Here is a 19,948-nt window from a genome sequence, read left to right as displayed (position 1 = left end):
ATGTTCCATATTTCCCCTTAACTGAGTCATAAATTATTTTCCATGCTGACTCCAGTGCTTATTTAGTGCTTACTATACAACCATGAAAATTTGTTCATGCCTCACTCTATTGTGCTGAGATTTCACAGAAACCCAGTGAACCCAATGCTACATACCTAATTATGTGTCAATTTTTGTCCAATCTCAGAAAATAACTGGAAGTATTTATTTAAGTTATGCATTCCCCTAACTGATGGGCACAAGTATCTTGGCCAAACTGCTATGAAAAAATGATTCCTGGTAGAGATGAGTGATTTAGCTGGGGTTCATTTCAGAGAAGGAACAGACCAAAATTGGGACAGGTGCAGAGGTCTTGCCCTGAAGCCTGTCAGCCAGCCACCATGCTGTCAATTCTTTGTTTTAGCACCAACGCAACCTGGCATCTGCCCTAGTTCAGATTTTCATGGCTTTTCAATAAACTCCTGCAATTCCTGTTCCCCCTGGAGAAGATGTCACTGACATCTTCTTATGCTAAAAAATTTGAAATTCTATCTCACTAGTTTTCTCACTGTGTCCCAGTTGCACAGATCATTTCCCAAACTGTGTGACACAAAATAAGAAGTGCCCTCTAAGAAAATGCTGCTATGTGGCCGGGCGCAGTGGCTCACACCTGTAATCCCAGCACTTTGGGAGGCCGAGGCAGGCAGATCACGAGGTGGAAAGATCGAGACAATCCTGACCAACATGGTGAAACCTTGTCTCTACTAAAAATACAAAAATTAGCTGGGCATGGTGGTGGGCATCTGTAGTCCCAGCTACTACTCAGGAGGCTGAGGCAGAATTGCTTGAACCCAGGAGGCAGAGGTTGCAGTGAGCTGAGATCGCACCACTGCACTCCAGCCTGGCAACAGAGCGAGACTCCGTCTCAAAAAAAAAAAAAAAAAAAAGAAAGAAAGAAAGAAAGAAAAGAAAAGAAAATGCTGCCTATGCAAAAATAAGCATGGGAAATATCACATACTACAGACTGGAGAGAGAGTTGTGTTACACAATGGGAATTAGAGCTCTGAGGAATTCTGCAGTGAGAAGGTCAGTTTAGCTTTGTTCAATGCAGCATTTCTCAAGTTTGGTTGCCATTGTAAATCTCTTCTCTGTAATCCTGGCTAACATGTTGTGAAGCTCTAGAATACAGTTGGGGAAACACTGATATTGACAAGAGAGGATGCTACTCAAGGCTTCCGAGTTGGGAATAACCTGATCAGACCTGGCTTTCACAAGGAAAGTTGCTGCAACGAGGATTACAAGAAAATATACAATCATTAGAATTTGGTGATGGGTTCATTGTGCGCATAAGGGATAAGGGAAGTTGAAAATGACTACCAAGTTTCCAATTTTATCACCTTGGTGGATGATGATGTTAGTAAAATCATGATAAAGTTGCATGGAACAGTATTTAGAAGGAAAGGGAATGAGCATCTAGTTGGTTTGCTTTTTGGCCCTTGAAAGGACATATGGAGGAAATGATAATGAAATTTTCCTTTGTTTGACTTTTAGTACTTTCTGATGCAAATCTCTCATCACAGCACCTGCCAAAACATCTCCTCTAAGCTCTGTAAAGACAAATAAGTTATTTTATTCTTCTGGTTATCCTGAATACTTAGCACAATATCTGTACCCATTTACAGTGTAAATAAACATGTGGTTGCAAATAGTTGTATGGTTGCAAAAAGAAAATGACCTTAGCTAGGTCAAGGAAAATAAAGAGTGCAGGTGGGGGAAGCCCCTCAGACTGGAGGAAGAGCTCAGCAAGAGACCTCAGTAAGCACAGGCGGGAGCAGGAACCCAGGAACAATAGGAATAACAATAATAATTATAATAATGATAATAAATGTGCAGCATTCAAGACACTGTCTTTGGTATAAATCATGGCTGTTTTCTGCGTTTATAGATCATTCCTCTCAAGGTTCAAGTTCAGAGAAGGAACAATCTGATTGGTGGAGGTGGGGTCAGGTCACCTTGTTTGATGTGCTCTGGAAGGTGAGGGGATAGAGGAGGTGTTCCCTATAGGAAAATCAAGGTACAATTTCCACAACAAGGAGGACTGCATATGTCACACCCATATTGACTCTGCCTTTTTCTCCAGCAGATGAAAAGCTCAGCCTCTTATACAAAGACTCAGTCTTGGCAATGACTACTGAAGTCAACCCAAAGAGCAGAGGGGGACAAAACTGAACATCAGGCCTGTTGGAAAGGAAGGGTTTCCCAGTGTCGGCTTCTGTTTTGCAGCTGTATTCAAGGCAAAAGTAATGAGATGTTAAAAATACATAACTGAATATTCAGATTTAAGCAAGATATTATCAATAAATTAAGTGGGTGTGAAAACAGCCCCAAAATTATTTCCAGCACTTTATTTACAAATCATATCAAGAGCAATGTCATCTAGTGCGAAGGCACAGCTGTTTCCTTCTGAAGTAGAATCCACCTGAGAGCAGGGAATGAGAGACAGTAGCATCTTTTTGGGTGCATCATCTGGACTAAATGTGGAAAAAGAGGAGCTCTGATTGAAAAATCATTTTTCTTGCCTAAGTGGTACTTGAGGTAAAAAAAAAAAAAAAAAGCAAATAATAAAGGCTTATTTTTGGGGGTCCAGTTATAGGTTTACCTGGAAATGGCTGATACAAGTTGTTTTATTTAAAAACACACAAACATAGAAGTTTAGAGTTTTTAAAAAAAAAGCTTCAGGACAAGAAGTCCAGAAAGGTTACTGTTTTGCCTGAGGTCACTCAACCCATCAGCGATAGATGTCGAATACAGGCTCCCTGATGCCATCCAATGCTCTCCTCACTGTGAACGCAGTGAGATGCACTCTGCCTAAAAGGAAAAAAGAAATGGCTCACCATGGCAGTCTCCACTCTGTAGTTATGGGCAGTGAGAAAGAAGAAGTCAACACAAATTCAGAACTGTTTCCTGAAAATATGTTCCCTAATGCCAACCAAAGCAAGAAGGATGCCAATTTTAAATGCTGCCAAAGATCTTTTGATGCAGTCTAGGTAGCAGATCTCCTTCCCAATCTATGATACCCTTGCAAAAGAGAACAAAGTCAGATTAAATGTCTCTTTGTCAGTGTACTTTAATACCTTTCAGTGGCCTTGGAAATTTATTCAAAGGAAAAAGAGGAAGACGGGGGGAAAACAAAGTGCAATACTCTTTTCTGCTGTTCACAACATCAAATTGGTAATTATAATGTTGGTATTTGCCACATGCCAGTAGGAGACCCCGCACCATTGAAACATAAAGAGGATACTGTTTATTGCTCTGGGAATTTACAGTCCGGCTTAGACAGAAAAGTAACCATGAAAAGTTTTGTTTTTTTTTTTTAAGCATATGATATTGGTTAAAACTTGGCTTTCTTAACTTCCTTGGCATTTGAGTCTTCTTTGTGGGATGAAGGGAGATGACAGAAATAGGATAATTGGAACCTTTTGTAGTTGTGCACAGAGGGGATTTAAAAATGAAATAGCCAGTGTTGCAAGACACAATAAGCACAAAGAGGTCAGTTGTGGAAGGAGTGAGTGTGCAAGGGAAGAGAGGCTATTTAACCTAATTATCCTTATCCAAACCAAGTGGTCTTCTGGCTACTCCCTTCCTTTCTGAAGCATCCTGTTCCTTTCACTGCCACTTTCAAGGTGCCCTTTTTGTGCCCGGAGCTGGTGCCCTTTTTATGCCCAGAGCTCCTCCTCCTAATGCTCAATGCATGAGCAGCTAGGATCATCCTGCACTCATAAACCATACACTGTAGCAGCCCAGCTCAAGATGACCTCAACACAATTACTTTATAATCAAACTTACAACTGACATCCACTGAGCATTTTATTATATTCCACACATGGCGCGAAGCACTTCACCAATATTCTATTAATAAGCCTCACAACATCTAATAAAGTAGATACTGTGGTTATCTTTATTTTGCAGATAAGGAAACTCATTTCCAGAGAGGTTAGGGAAGTCGCCCAGAGGTACCCAGCAAGTAAGTGGGAAGGCCAGCACAGTGGTCTTACCCACAGTGGCCAACACCACACTGCCAACGACATGCTTTCATGCTTGAAACGTGTATCCTCATCCCCAATTCCTTGGGTCTTTGCCTAGGTGACCAGCTTGCCTCTTCTGAGATATTATTCTAAGTTATTGAAGATTATAATGGGTTTGTAGCTTTTCCAGGCAAGTGAAGCTGCATTTTAATAGAAACGTCCCAGAACAGAAACAGAAACCTAGGCTTATGCACTAATTTGAATAGTGGGGTTTTGAGACATCTGAAGAAGTGAAAGAGGGCACTGATTTGAAGGACAGTAGGTCTGAGGTTCTTCCAAGCAAGTCAGCTCAGCTTTCAAGAGGTACTAACTCTGGTCCAAAGAGAAATCTCCACCATCTGCCAGGAGATTCCTGGCCCTGAAAGCCATCATCAAGGAAATACTGGATTTGGTGGCTCACACCAGTAATCTCAGCTACTCAGGAAGCTGAGGTGAGAGGATCTCTTAAAACCAGAAGTTCTAGACTAGATTGGGCAACATAGCAAGACCCCACCTCGGAAAAAATTAAAATGAGAAAAGGTGTGATGACACATGCTTGTAATCCCAGCTACTCAGGAGGCTGAGGCAAGAGAATCATTTGAGCCCAAGAGTTCAAGTTTGCAGTGAGCTATGATCACATCACTGCACTCCAGCCTGGGTGACAGCATGAGACCTTGTCTCCGAAAAAAAAAGGGGGGCGGGGGGAAAGAAAAAACTAAATACTAGATTTAGACCTAGGGTTGGGGAGAGATTTTTCCCCGCCCTCCCCCAAGAAGTTTTGGCAACGTCTGAAGACCTCATTGGCTATCACAGATGGGCACAGCAGAGGGTGGGGAGTTTGCTGCTGGCATCCATGGGTAGAGGCCACCCAGGGATGCTACAAAACATCCTGCAATACAAGGGATACCCCCACACACAAACAACAAATGATCAGGTCCAAGATGTCAATAGTGCTGAGTTTGAGAAACCCTGATTTAGACAATACCTGAGGGACATGACAAGCATGACCAGGTTTACAAATTCCAAGCAGAGTAGTGGCCAGTGAAGAGGCTGGTGGCCAGTGAAGAGGCTGGCTTTATTCCAGGGTTTTCTCCTCCATTTCCCAAACATGCAGCGTGATCCAGCTGGTTAGTTAATTCCACCTGACTGAGTATACATTAGGAAAAGAGAATACTTGATTTTATAAATGAGACCTCAGTGCAGTATAAAAATAGTTTGCATTGGGAGATAGTGCCACAGAGGGCACTATTATATGATTTTCTGCTTAAGAAAACTATTAGGTGAGCCAGTTTCTGAGGCATTGTTTCTCAAAGTGTGGTCTGTGTAGTGTCTTTAACAGGCATCACTTAGATGCTGTATTTTTTTTTTTTCTGAGGTAGTGTCTCGCCCTGTTGCCCAGGCTGGAGCGCAGTGGTGCAGTCTCGGCTCACTGCAACCTCCACCTCCAAGGTTCAAGTGATTCTCCTGACCCAGGCTCCTGAGTAGCTGGGATTACAGGTGTGTGCCACCATGCCCAGCTCATTTTTGTATTTTTAGTAGAGACAGGGTTTCACCACGTTGGCCAAGCTGCTTTCGAACTCCTGACCTCAAATGAACCACCCACCTTGGCCTCCCGAAGTTCTGGGATTACAGGCATGAGCCACCGTGCCTGCCAATGGATGGTCTTTATAAAGCCAGATTACTAAACCCCCCTCCAATGAGAGCTACTGAGCTCCCAGATAGGGTCGAGGAATCCACATTTTTAACAACTTATCCATGTGATTCTTACAAACACTGGAGAGTCTCTTCTCTTGGGGTTATAGTAGTAACTTTCAAAGTCTAGGTCCCAAATCAAGTCTCAGTGCTTGTATGAAGAAATCCTGCTTCACCTTGGCCAACACAATGTTCTCCTTTGTTTTCAGATGCTGCAACCCATATTCTTCATTTGTCACTTCGTTTCTGCCTTTTGTGTTTTATGTGTACCATCATCTCCCCACATGGACTGTGTGTAGTCTGTTCTAATTCTCTCTTTATCATTGATTCCTGGCACTGGACAGACACGAACAATGTTTGACAGGGAGTCATTCTCATAAACTAGATTAAATAGGTATGGGTGCCCTTATGAGAGGCATCCAATTCTTGTTTCTCTGCTATTTCAGTTCTTCTTGTTTACCTAGTGAGGTGCAGAACACATACCCAGAGGTTAATTTGCCCTTTAATTGGGGACCTTAACTACTGGACATCAAAATGTCAAGAATTTACTGCAGTGTGCACAGCTAAATAAAGGAAATCCAACAATTAATTATCTGCAAAACACAAAGAAAGCTCTTGATTGCAAACCCAAGACCCTACCATTATTCTCCAACTTCCACAATGCAAGGCATTAAACACTTAAATCAAAGTATTGTATTAGCTTTATCTCCTGGTGGAGGCCTTAAAAGACACAAATGCATTACAGTGCCATTAAAGAAGTGGTTTGTGGAGTCGACTGGGTTGCAGAGATTGTACCTAGGCTAACAATCTGATCCACTAGCAATAGATTGTTGGTCTAAATATCTGGTTGCCTTCACACTCAGTAATTGGCATTTACATGACAATTAGTTTCCTTCTCAAAATTGCTTAGGTAATAATGCTTTATTGCCTTCCATTTATAAAGACAAATCCTTCTGCAGTAAAAGACAGCCACAAGAATAAAGCATATGTAATGCTGATATTCCATAAATTGACCAATTTTTCCATTAGAGCTTTACAGATTTGAAAGACCTTGGTCTCCCCACAAAACTTACATACAATGTGCTTTTCAGGGTAATTTTCAAACAGTGAGTGACATTCATATTGAAAGCAAGGTAATGAGCAGTTGGAATGGCTACAGGAGGGCAATTTTAGGTGCTTGTTTTATTTTAAAGGGAATAACATTTGTCTGTAGTTAACTTTGCCAGTAGTGGGAAGCTGGAGTAGGATCCAAGCCAGCAAGCAGACGGGATACCTCTGTCTCTAGGGAAAACGCAACTGGAGAACAGTCCCTATAAGATAAAAGATAACTGCATTGATTCAGATCTCCTCAGCCTCATCTTCTTGGAGGCTATATTTGTGTGTCTTCACCTGATCGTTTGTGGAAGAAATCTGCTTCAGCTTGGAATGCTTTTCATTTTCTTTAAAAGGTAGAGGAATAATAGTATAATGAAAAATATATTGCTTTGGAGTTGATAACTTTATAATAGGAAAAGAACACTGTATTCTAGGTGAGAATTAGCTGCATGCCTTTGTAAAGAGCATTATCAATCCAGCCATATATATTTGTATGAAACATGTTTAGAAATGCTATGAGCTAGCTGTGGTATTTTTGTTGTTGTCATTGTCATTATTGTTATGCCCTGGCTTGTAAGAATGGAGGCAAGGGCATGTGAGTTAGAGTTTTGTCTCCATAAGAATAAATCTTTGTCCCTTAGAGATTTCCCATTTTCAACAGCAGAGCAGGCTGAAGCTGGAAATATTAAAATACACATGACTTCTTAAAGACAGTTGGATGCCTTTAGCAAAAAAATTTCAAAAACTTCAAAAAGGGTGATTAACTAAATGCCCAACAGGAAATTCAGAAAAGAATAAACTCTAAAATCAGTGTTTTTTATTTTCTAAATATCACACTAAGATACTTATTGGTAAGATATATACATACCTCTGGACTATAATTTTTTTCTGGAAATTGATATCTCTGACCAGTGATGAAGTCCACTATTGAAAAAGTATAACTCCTTCACTGTTTGCTATTAGATTCTAAGATGGGCTCAGTAAACTCTGTAAGAAATGAATTTCTTACCTACTCAAACCCCTCTCCCATCAAATTCTGATTTGATGAGAAAATTCCCTAAATGAGAATTTTCATCTTCTAACCTATTGAAATTCAGTACTCTGAACAAATATTACAACTTTATACCTGTCTGAAAGGCTGTGATTGGAGTACTATATTATTTTGATACAATCAAGATAATTTTATGCCTATATACATGTACAGACATACACAGCAAGCACACATCGTCTACCCCACACACACAATAAGCATGCATCACACACACACACTGTGCACACACAGACTCCCACATGCACCACACACTCACAAACTGCAGTCTCTTTTATTGTTGGCTCATCTACATTCTCACTCATGTGCACAGCACCCTTTATTTTCCATGAAATTTCTAAATATACTGTTATACTGGCACAAAGGTAATTGTGGTTTTTGCCATCATTTTTAACAGCGCCGTTTTTAAAAACCACTATTTTAAAAATGATCGCAAAAACCGCAGTTACCTTTGCCCCAACCTATATTTCACAGACATTGTCCACTTTGAAAACTCTACATTTAGAAATATGAGGTTTTGTCGTGTTCATTTAAACCCCCCCAGACAAGTCTACTCTCATTGGTAACTTGGAGCTGCTCAATTGGGTTGACCTTTCTAGCTGGAAGCAGTGAGCCTGAGTACCACTAACTTTAAGAGCTCTTCTGCAGGGCTGAGGCTCAGGGAGACCACAGTGAAGGAGGAAGTAGTTACTTGCTGCTTTACTTCCTTTAAGCAGGGTGTACACTGGTTGAGCTGAGCCTGCAGATGCACCGTGGACCAGCCTTGTTTTTCCTATGACAGAAAGGCTGTGCAGCAAACTAACCTACAGGCAAATGGGGAAATCTATTGGAAATAGAAGAGAAAAAAATAAAATGAATTATCCAAGCATTCTGCGATAATGAAGAAGTAATCAACAGCAAATGCCAAAAAGCTCAACAGGTTAAAAAACTTGGAATAAAGATAAGATGTAATAAGGATGTAATAACTAAAGTGGGAAGAAATGAATAGGAGGTGCCATACCAATTGCTCAGTTTAGGACTTGCGAATCCTGTCATCATGTACATGTGTCTAAATCTTAACGACTATGTTTCTAGTTACTCTAAATTCCTAATGTTACTTTTGGGGCCATTTTAATGGAATGGATTCAAATGCATTGTCAATGAAAGCCAGGTTTCTGCCCCCTGGTTGCTTACATTCAGCGATGATGCCATTTCCAGATTGGATAGCCTAACTAATTGAAAATAATTAGAATTGAGCATGTTAAAACATAACATAATTGAGCATTTAAAGAGGACTTTCGCATAGTCTATTGACTTTGTTTTCTGCCTTTCCTCCACCGTTGTTTTTCTTCCTTTCTTCCAACTTTGTTGAGCTCTCCTGTGCCATTCAACTTCTCACCTTTATTTCGATTTCTCACCTGTATTTCACTGCCAGTATTTTCCAGTAAATGATCTAGAAGCCAGTTTTCCATTTCCTCCCACTCATTTCTTAGGCCCATTGCAACCTGGATCTCAGTGGTCAGTGGAAACCACAACCAAAGGCCAAGTGTCTTTCTCATCTACACCTTCTTCACAGTACATCCTTGATGTTAAAATTAAAACACACACATACAAAATTCAAGAGTAAGACTGTAGTAGATGGTATCTTAAAGATGTCCCCTCCAGACTCCCTGATGATTCAAACATGAATCTTCGTACAGCTGTGAAGGGACTTTGCAGTCATAAATTAAGGTTGATCATCTGGTGGCCTTAAAGTAGAGAAATGATTCCGGATTGTCCTGGTCTGATCACATGTGGCCCTGAAAGCCAAGGCTTTTTTCCCTGGCTGTAGCAGAGAGATACAGAAGAAAAGATATGTTAGGAAGATGAGGCAAAAGGAGAAGTTAGATTCAAAGTGTGAGGGATTCAGCTGGCTATTTCTGGTTTAGAAAGGGTCCTTGAGTCAAGGGATGCGGGTGGCCTCTGAAAGCTAAGAATAACCCCTGGCTGACAGACAGCAAATAAATGGCCACCTCAGTCCTATAACTGTAAGGAATAAATTTTGCCAACAACCTTGCATGTGTCTGAAAACTGCTTCTCCCCTGGAGCCTCCAGAAAGGGATACCACCCTGTTGACACTTAGGTTTAAGTCTTGTGGTTCTCCAAGCAGAGAATCAGCTGAGCCGCACTGAATGCAGATTTCTGACCCATGAAAACAGATCATAAATGGAGGTTGATTTAAGCCACTAAATGTGTGGCAGTTTGTTACAGTGGCAATAGAAAACTAATACAGATTGCCAGAACTTTTTCTTAGGTTTCTGACATCTTAGCATTCAAATTCCCATGTCTCTAAATCATGGTTAAGTGTCCCATCTTACTTAATTTCCAAACATCTAGACTCTTCTCTATTAAAAATGACAAACTTCCTTTCTGACTGGACACCATGGGACCAGACTTTGAATTCTTATATAAGAATGTGTGAGATTGTGCATTTTGTATATACATATATGCATGCATATATATGTATGTACATAAATACATACTTACATAAGAAATGACAAATACCCATTATGTTCAATAATAATAGTTTATGTATATACACAGATAGGAATCTTAGCCATTATACATACACATGTATGTATTTTGTTCTCAACTCCAGGGACTCACATATATTGTTTCACAGCAACCCTATAAGCTATATACTAATTGCTCTATTCTTACATATAAGAGTTAGGCAGAGATAAGTCAGATACCTTGCTGGACGTTATCTAATAGCTGAAGATTTAAGCACAAGTATGTCTAGATCCAAAACTGCAAGGTCCTTAGTTTTCAGCCTGTCTATCTCTCACACTGAATCTTTTTAGACATTGCCAGGCCCTACATCCATCTCTGTCCAGATGCCATGCACCATCTTCCTTAACCTCACGTGTCCAGGACATTGAGGCTCTGTAATGCCTCTGTAGTTTCCCCTTTTATCTCTATGCCTTCTCAGTGTTTCCTGAATTGCCTTCCATCTACCATATGTAAAGGAACTTTAAGACTGTGTTCTTAATTCTGTTAATCTGTTCTCCAAAAATTCAGTTTGTTTTTAGACTTTTAAATTTAGTTCTTTTCATGACTTTCTGCTCCACGTCTCCAGTCCTAACTTCTTCTTAAATTCTAGGCACACATATAACAGCTGGACTTTCCCTTTTGATGATCTTCTGGATGGAACATTCAACATGTCTAAATCATCATTGCACATTAAATAAAGCGGGGAAAACCTCCCTTCTTACCACCCTTTTTCCCTCACTCATATTATCCATCTCCTTCATGGCCAGTCAGAAACCTGGCATCTTTGAACTTCCCTTCTGGCTAAGACGGTGGACTCAGTAGCTGGACCCCCTGGGTTTACATCCCAGCTCTGCTACTGACTTTGGGCCAATTGCTTAATTTCTCCAGAACCCAAATATTCCTCTGTAAAACTGGAGTGGTGAAAACAATGATAACAATACTTACCTCACAGGGTTGTTGGATGGTTTAAATAGGTTCCATAAAAAATTTAGACCAGCATCCAGCACGTAGTACTTGCTCAGTAAATTTCAGCTCTCATTTTTTATTTAATTGCTAGATCTTTATAATTTCCCTGAAATGTATGGTTATGTTTCTGTTGCCTAATTTTCTGTATTCCACCACCCTATGTTAATATCTGGATTAATGCAAACCATCTCTGGATCAAATTCTCTGCAATTCAGCCTGCATGTAGCCACCAAATGAATCTTTCTAAAGCACTATTGTAATTATAATTCAAAAATCCTTTAGTGGTTCCTCATGATTTCAGGATACAGTGGAAACTTTTCCTTATCTTGGCATTCAAAGCCTTCCATTAACTAGCTCCTGACTTCTACCTTCAATTGATTCTATCTCTCCTCTCCTATTTAACCCTGGGCAGTAGACAGGCAGATTTCTAATTTTTTCTTAAATATTCTGCTTTGGCCTGCCTTTTTGCCTTTGTTGTAACTAATAGTTATGCGTACGTACTATGTACCAGGCAAGGCAATGTGTTGATATTTTTAAGATGTCATTTTATTTATCCTCATCACAAACCTATAAGGTAGTGACTATGCTATCCCTATTTTACAGATGAGAAAACTGAGGCCTGGAAAGGGTGAGTGATTGGCCAAAGGACACACAGTTAGGAAGTGATGGATCCAGGATTTGAATCCCAGATGATTCTGTAATTTTAATCATTCTACCTTGATGCCTCCCCTCTGCTACATTTCCTTTCCAGTAGGACGCTTTCCTCTGCATTCATCTCTTTGATTCCCACCTATTATTCAAAGCCTACCTTAGAGATATCTTTTCTATAAAGCTTCCCCAGACTCCTTCAACTCCTCTGTAGGATACAAGCTTCTTAAAACTAGGAAAGATGTTTTATTTTTCTCACAAAGTTCAGTGATGTCTTGAGTACAGTACTTAATTCTGATGATTTATTGGTCTTGGATTTCCTTTCTAATGAACTTGGAGGCGTCTCCTTGTAACTAAGCCAACAAATCTCTGATTGCTCCTTATTACTGGTTCTTGCCCATTGTCCTAGCTAGGACTTTTGATTAACAATATGTTTCTAAAACTAAAGCAGAAAAGAAATGTGTTGGAATGGTGTGGAGTGTCTCATAGAATGGTTGAGAAACAGGCTTGGTCTAGAAACAAGGAGAAGAAAGCCCGTAGAGGGCCCAACGGTGCCATCCCATGGAACACTCCACGCCATGCTACTGGATTTTCCCCTCCTTTGCATCAACACAGACTCTGTCTATCTGACATCCCCATATGCTGCCGGGTGATGCCTCTTTTTGCCAATATTTCAGGAAGCTATGATTAACAGCTGAGGAAATGGAGAAATGAGTCATTCTCATATTGCAGAAGTTGAAAAGTGGGAGGAACTCTAGGATAAAGAACTGTGGCGCCTAAAGAGGAATAGAGGACAAAATAGATGCGAATATTAGACAGACAGAAAGTCACTTAAGAGTTTCTCAAGATTATTCAATGCTTTGTTATAAGACAGTATGTTCATCTTCTAAAACTGTGATTCAGAAATTTAAGGCACCATTGTTGGATGGATCCACAGATGGTTTTCAGAAGTTTGTGACTCTTGACCATGCATGCACATTTTCTGAGTTCTTATATTTTTCTGATGAGTGGGTTCATAGCTTTTATCAGATTTTAAAATGAGCTCATGATCTAAAAAGGATTATAAAATACTATCTTTAGCCATCAACATATACACATAATCTAACCCCAGGAAATCACGTGATCCCGAGTCAGACTCTCATCACACCATATAAGGAAAAAATAATAAATCTGAAGATTCTGTATGTACTATAATATACCTGTTCATCTGTCAGATGTCAAAGCGTTACTTTGAGGGTGAAATCTGTTTAGCACTAAAGACATATGGTGGAATTTCTAAATATCGAATGACCAGGGATCAATGGACTTCTGCTCGGTGGAATCCTTAGTTTGCCTAACTAATCCAATTACGAAGTAATGATATAATTTATCTCCCCAGCTGTCATTTTATAACATCATGATATTTTTCTGATTGGTTTCAAAAGAAGGTCTTCTCAGTCTGCATGCTAAGACAGGAATAATCAGAATCCCTTTTTCCCTGTCTGGCACAAATCACTACATGACAAGGTAGAGAGAGGTGAATGGCTCAGGCCTGGGGTACATGTGTGCCTATCAGCTAAATCTAATTATTATTGGGGAAAAGAGAACAGCCTAGTCCTGTGGCCTCCAAATATTTCTGTCTCACCTAGTAGAAAAAAACTGAACATACTCCTATATTGTATATCTGTTTATCAATTATATCGCTTTTATCAATAACTAATATTTCAAAGCACTATATATATATGAGACAAGGTTCATTGTTAAGCATAATAAATGTAAATCCCTCATTTATTCTTTATTCAACATATATTTAATTAATATATACTGAAAGCCTTTTGAGTGCCACGTGTTCTAATCACTGAGGACCCAGTGAATGAAACGAAATCGCATGCTCGTGGAACATACAGCCCGGTACAGGAAGACAGACCCTGAGTAAAACAAATAAATAAACTGTACAGTTGTGTTACATGTCAGTGACTGTGGTGGAGAAAATCAAAACAGGAAAGAGCATCTGGGTGGGTTTGAGGGGAGAACTGCACTTTTAAATTAACTAGCCCCAGAGAAAGGTCTTGAAGATCTAAAGATGAGGGAACTAACTCTGTAGCTCTTTGTAACTATTTGACATACAGATTCAAGGAGTCCATGTCTGTGTGCATTCTATTAAATAATAGTCAAGCATAATGTCTTTATTTAGATAGCCAATATACAAAAAATGCTAATATCTTCTTCTTGTTCTCTAAGCAATCACTTTGGGAACTCCCCTAGGAAGATCACTTACTTAGTCTACACTTAACAAGAGCAATTGCTTTAAACACAATTCTCAGACCTCAGCCATATTATTACAGTTGACTTTTGGGGTCTAACCAGAATTATAAAGTTCGGGTGGCTGTTTTGACAGCCATGGAGCCCTGTTGTCAATTAACTGTTCAATCCGATCTTGATTTGTTTCCATGGGTGGTTTTACATCGTGTGGTTTATTTAGCTGTGAGCAATTCTCTTAAACATCCAAAGTCATTTTGTGTTGCTTTATTGCAGGTGAAGAGGGAGGATATATGCACAAAAGCAGTATCTGAACAGCTGGTAGTTAGTTACTCACAGGAAGTGGTAACTCGACAGCTTTCCTTTCCTTTCTGTTGAGTTACATTCATGTAGCATGAGCATTTCCCTTTTTACCAAGAAGAAAGATTTGTTCAGCCTGGTGACACTTCAGAAGAAAAGAGTTTAACGACATTGATATTTTAAAATATTTTGTGACTCAAATTACAGCAATACGATGAGTTTTCGAGGGAAGGTTTTTAAACGGGAGCCCAGTGAATTTTGGAAGAAGAGACGAACCGTGAGGAGAGTAAACCAAGAAGAAATCCACAGATTTAGTTCTGTAGGTATCCAAATGTCAATGTTTTGCTTTCCATCTTTCCTTCAATCCTTTCTTTCAAAAATGATTAGCTCTACAGTGGTATTCTAGCACAGGCTGCTGGGTGAAGTCTTATATGGAACAGAAGATTCCATTTGGGTCCTAAATATTCTCTTTTACTTCCATCATTATTTTTGAAGTCACGCTGTTCTCAAACCGCATGTAACTCTTTTAAAATATATTAATAGAGAATTTAATCATTAAAACATTACTATAATATTTGGAATTTAAGGTTATCTTAATATTATGGTACAAATTAAAATTTCTGAAGAAGTTATTCTCTTTATTAAAGAAAAGCCTCTAATTGCCTAAGGACTCAGTTGATGACATGTATATAGTTGTGTTTTTAAAAAATTGTCATTGCTCTATTTTATCATATGCCACTAATTATTTATTTTAAAATTCTTAGAAAGAGCAATCCAAAATATGAAAGAAAAAGTAAACAAGCATTTGATTAATAGAGCCAAGGAGGACTTTAAAAAGTGATACTTTTAAAGGTTTTAAAGGTTAAAAAGATTTGGTTTTGTTTTGCTGTTAAAAATATTTCTGCCTTATTGTTTGCAAACAAAATGAGAGCTTGAAAACCTGTACTTATTACAGAACTTTACAGATCTATAAACTGTAGAATGCATAGAACTTTACAGTTCTATAAACTACTGATAGTTGAATATCAGAGCTGATTGTTAGAGCACTTCAGTAACTTTCATGTAAAGTGAAGGGCCCACTTGGTATGTTAAATGGCTACAGCAATATTCCTGGGTAGCTTATTTTAGAAGAATGTTAATTTTACATGGTGGGTCTGGCTTTGCTTGCCTTTTTCGGAGTGGGGTTTCTCAACCTCAGCGCTATTGTCATTTGGGGTCTGAGAATTCTTTTCTGTGGGGGGCTATCCCGTACCGTGTAGGATGGTTAGCAAATTCCTGGCTTCTATCCACTTAATGCTAGTGGCAATCCCTCCCCAGTTGTGACGACCAAGAACATCTCCAAACATTGCTAAACGTCTCCGGGAGGGTGATCACTGATCACCCATATGAAAACCACAGTTCTAGGGGTGAAAGATCTTTTTGTTCATAGAAACATCTTTAATATAGAAACAGAGATGGCTTTTCAAAAATATTATATATATATATGCACACACACACACACATGCATATATATATAGGCTCTTTATAAATGTGAATAAGTACATTGCCTCTCAATGAATAGAGGCCCTCTTTATACTAACAATTAGTTGATGGTAACTTGATATGAATAGAGTTTATTAGAGGTCTGCTCAGAGGGTTGGTACTGTGTTGTTGTTTGTTCAGTGTCTATCTCAGGAGTGTGTGTCTGCCGTTGGTGAATACATGTAGTTGAGCCCCCACCCTTGTTCCCATTAAATATAGCTCTAATCTTTCCACTGGGTATTTCATAACTGGAATATGCAGAGTCCTGGACCTGACCTCTTTCTCCCCATTGGTCAGAAATAAGAGCCTGGACCTAACCACTTCCTCCCCACTGGTCAGATATATCTTCCCTACTGACTCCAAAAGAGCCTCGTCAGCCTGTTAAGGAGAATAACTGTTTCAAAATATTGCCTGGTTTGAAATTATTTTTAACTTGAGTCTTGTCCCCAAAACATAATTTCCCTGCTGTATTTATCTCAATGGAATTTAGAAGTAGCATGGATTATGTCACCCTGAGAGTTACTTCTTGTGTCCACTAAAAGAGAAAATGCACAGAAGAACATGTCTATCTTACCGAGACCACACATACAGTGTTGGCAAGAGGACAGTCCCCAGAGTCTCACCATATAATGAAGCTAATCACTCTATGAATTATCTTAATTGAATTTGAACGTATTGCTACTGAGTACTATGGGAAGAGCAGCCAGTAAGGACGTGGTATTTTCCCACAGCATTCAGTTAGCAATGCATTCAAATTTAATTAAGATCATTCATACAGTGATTAGCTTTCTTCGACAACAGAAGGCACTGGGGACGTCCGTGCTACAGTTGCCTGCTTTTGGTCTGCCTAAGATAGGCATATCTACTTTCACAGGTTGTCTCTTGTATTGAGTGCAGGATTGTTTGATCCATCCTTAAGTATTATTCTGAGATGTGCTTTTCATTTTGGAATCCAAGAAAGTGAAATGAGTAATTAGAACACTAGGATTTGAAATAGATATCTTGAGGAAGTCATTCTCCCTGCCGCTCTCACCTGCCATCTATACGACCTTGGGCAAGTTACTTAAATCACTCTGAACCCCAGTTTCCTCTTCTGTAAAATGCTCATAATAATACCTATCCTGCGTTAAGATTGTTTATTAGAATTCAGTTGGGTACTGTGCATTCTGAACAGTTACAAGTGTTGTGTTGAGTAACTTGAACAGTTACAAGTGTTGCCAAAGTTATAAGTGTCGTGTAGTGTTATTAAAACTAAGTAAAATATTTCCATTTCCAAGGACAAAGGAAAAGGGACACTGAAATTGTCTTTCTAGTGACTTCAGCAGTTGAAGTCACTGGACTACAGGTCACGCTTTTCTCCTGGGAATCTTTTTTTGATAACAGAACCACCCAGGAGACAGATTTCTGAACTGCATTAAGCTGAGTGCTTGTGGTCCCAGATCTTTCTGTGTGTCAATACAGTTTATTTCAGAAACACCATGGATTTTTTTCTACCCAGTCTAAGCAGAGTTTAGCTGAAACCCACTCACAGCCTCATTGTACTGTGCCCATAGAAAGCACATTCATCTAAGCTTTCTAAAACCTAAACCTGCTGGGCATGATTGCTCATGCCTGTAATCCCAGCACTTTGGGAGGCCGAGGCAGGTAGATCACAAGGTCAGGAGATGGAGACCATCCTGACTAACACGGTGAAACCCCGTCTCGACTAAAAATACAAAAAATTAGCCGGCTGTGGTGGCACGTGCCTGTAGTCCCAGCTACTCGGGAGGCTGAGGCAGAAGAATCGCTTGAACCCACGAGGCAGAGGTTGCAGCGAGCCTAGATCGTGCCACTGCACTCCAGCCTGGGCGGCAGAGCAAGACTCCATCTCAAAAAAAAAAAAAATCTTAAACCAACATCCCTAGATTGGCTTCAGAGCCTATTCATTTGAATAGTGATAAGGGAAAGAGCAATTCAGTTGACAAAATGCCCAACAAATGAAGATGAAACCTAAAGTTAAAGAAGAAAGCAATAACGTCTTTTAAACTTTTGGATATACTCATAAATTGTAGTGAAAGAAGAAAAAAGTGATTGCTGCAGATACTTATCATATCTGTTTTTGTAATGATTATGTAGATCTTGAACTCAAGTCATTTCTTAATCGAAAGAAAGTTTAGAAATGGTTTAATTTTACGGTAATCTCAAATACCTATCCAGAGCTCTGTGACTTCCTAAGAATTATGCAAACCAAATTTTATACCCTCTTGACCCAGATTGACTATTCTGAATATTCTGGGTTTTTTTCAAATGCTATTTGAAGCTGTATATTTTATGTAGAATTTTTAGTTGTTTTGAAAGTTTCCCTTATTAATCTAATTTTCAAATGTATTGTCTGAGAAATGCCACTTATCACAAACAATATACAATTGAGAGACTAAAGCTGTGTTATGAGAAAAGCTTAAGGAAAAGTGAAATTGACGTGTTAGATCATCAAGTGGAACTACTTCCCTTAATTTTTGAAACGTGTGTGGTGGTCTGCAGTTGATGGTTTTCTTTTTAACTGCCTTTCTATTTTTATTTTATTCTTTTTTTTAACTAAAATTCTTCAGTATGATCTCTGGTGCAAAGGAAGTCAATAAAGAGATCATTTCCTTCCTAAATTGTGTGTCCTAATTTAGAAAGATTAAAAACAGAATTAAGTTGAATTACTATATCAATCATCTGCAGTCATAAAAATATATGAACATATTTAAATAAATGTGATTTGTTGTTTTTAAGTTGCTACTTGTTTATGGGTCATTAATCTGCAGGATTTCAAAGTATTTGGAAAACTGGATACCCATGAAAATTCATCCTCTCATCTTTAAAGTACCTATTAGCACTTTAATAGGAAAATAAAAATGAAAACTATAAGTAGAGGATATAATCTGAATAGCTTTAACATATCTCTAATATACATTATTTTATATCGTATTGTACTATTATCGTTCAAGTCAGTTTTTTCTTCTTGAATCTTCTATGCTAATGTGAGAAGCCTCCCTTACTGGTGATCTGTGCTTCATTAGGTGCTATCTCTTTGTTTTGTACAACCATTCATAGGGCGTTACTTATTTAGGCTGTTGTGAAACAAGCCAGTTAGCTGAAAGAAGCAATGGATGGGGTTCCAGGAGCCAGGATTTTGGTTCTAGGAACAGTGAAACAAGGCTGAATCAGGGTTGAAACACAAAGGAAAGCAGGAGTGAATGTTGGAAATGGACAGGTTGAAGAATGCAAAGAAGCAGGAGTAACCGGGGGATGTGAATTTAATCCAAGAAATGGAGATGTGAGCTTTGAAACTTGGTCTGCCTAAGAATCCAGGTGAACACAGATCAGAGGACCTGGGTGTGAGCCCCAACATGGAACAGTTAGCTCATGTGTCAGGGAGCTGCAGAGAAGCTGCTTCCAAAATGGAAATGGGAGGGGTACCTGTAATTTAACTAAGAATGGTCTTCCTTTCCCTAGCAGCTGACTGCGAAGGGAGGCAGAAGAGTTAAACAAAAGTGAGCCAAGCTTCTGAGCATGGGCTGGACCATTTGTTAGAGAAGAGGAGTACCAACAGGGACAGGAAGGAGGGTCATGATCCCAGCAACCCTTTATTTCCTGGAAGGTGGCGGTGGTACAAAACTTTTTGATTTTAAAGATTCCCTCAACTGGTAGAAATTTTCATTGTGGATGTTGACATACACACTGATATCATTCATTATATGGTTCCTTAAATCTACCTTTTCATTTTCTTTCCCTCCTATAAACTTTTTTTTGTTTTGTTTTGTTTTGTTTTGTTTTGTTTTTAGATGGAGGCTCACTCTGTTGCCCAGGCTGGATTACAGTGACGAGATCTCAGCTCACTGCAACCTCCGCCTCCCGGGTT

The 19,948-nt window shown here is 39.2% G+C and overlaps 1 protein-coding gene across 7 annotated transcripts in view; it reads left to right on the top strand.

Moving 5' to 3' along the window:
* The window catches only part of DOCK10 (dedicator of cytokinesis 10), a 280,263-nt gene that overhangs the window by 80,397 nt on the left and 179,918 nt on the right, over positions 1 to 19,948 (top strand). Inside the window, exon 2 of one of the 7 annotated variants that reach the window (XM_024243213.3) lies at positions 14,749 to 14,860. The exons of the other annotated variants lie outside the window; for them this stretch is intronic. Coding sequence (XP_024098981.2) covers positions 14,756 to 14,860 — 105 coding nt within the window. The 5' untranslated portion in view covers positions 14,749 to 14,755. The remainder of the gene's footprint in view (positions 1 to 14,748; positions 14,861 to 19,948) is intronic. 7 annotated transcript variants of the gene reach the window in all.

This window comes from Pongo abelii, chromosome 11, assembly GCF_028885655.2.
Source record: "Pongo abelii isolate AG06213 chromosome 11, NHGRI_mPonAbe1-v2.0_pri, whole genome shotgun sequence".
NCBI lineage: Eukaryota > Metazoa > Chordata > Mammalia > Primates > Hominidae > Pongo > Pongo abelii.
Note: the sequence above shows the minus strand (reverse complement) of the source record. Positions and strands in the feature narration are given on the sequence as shown.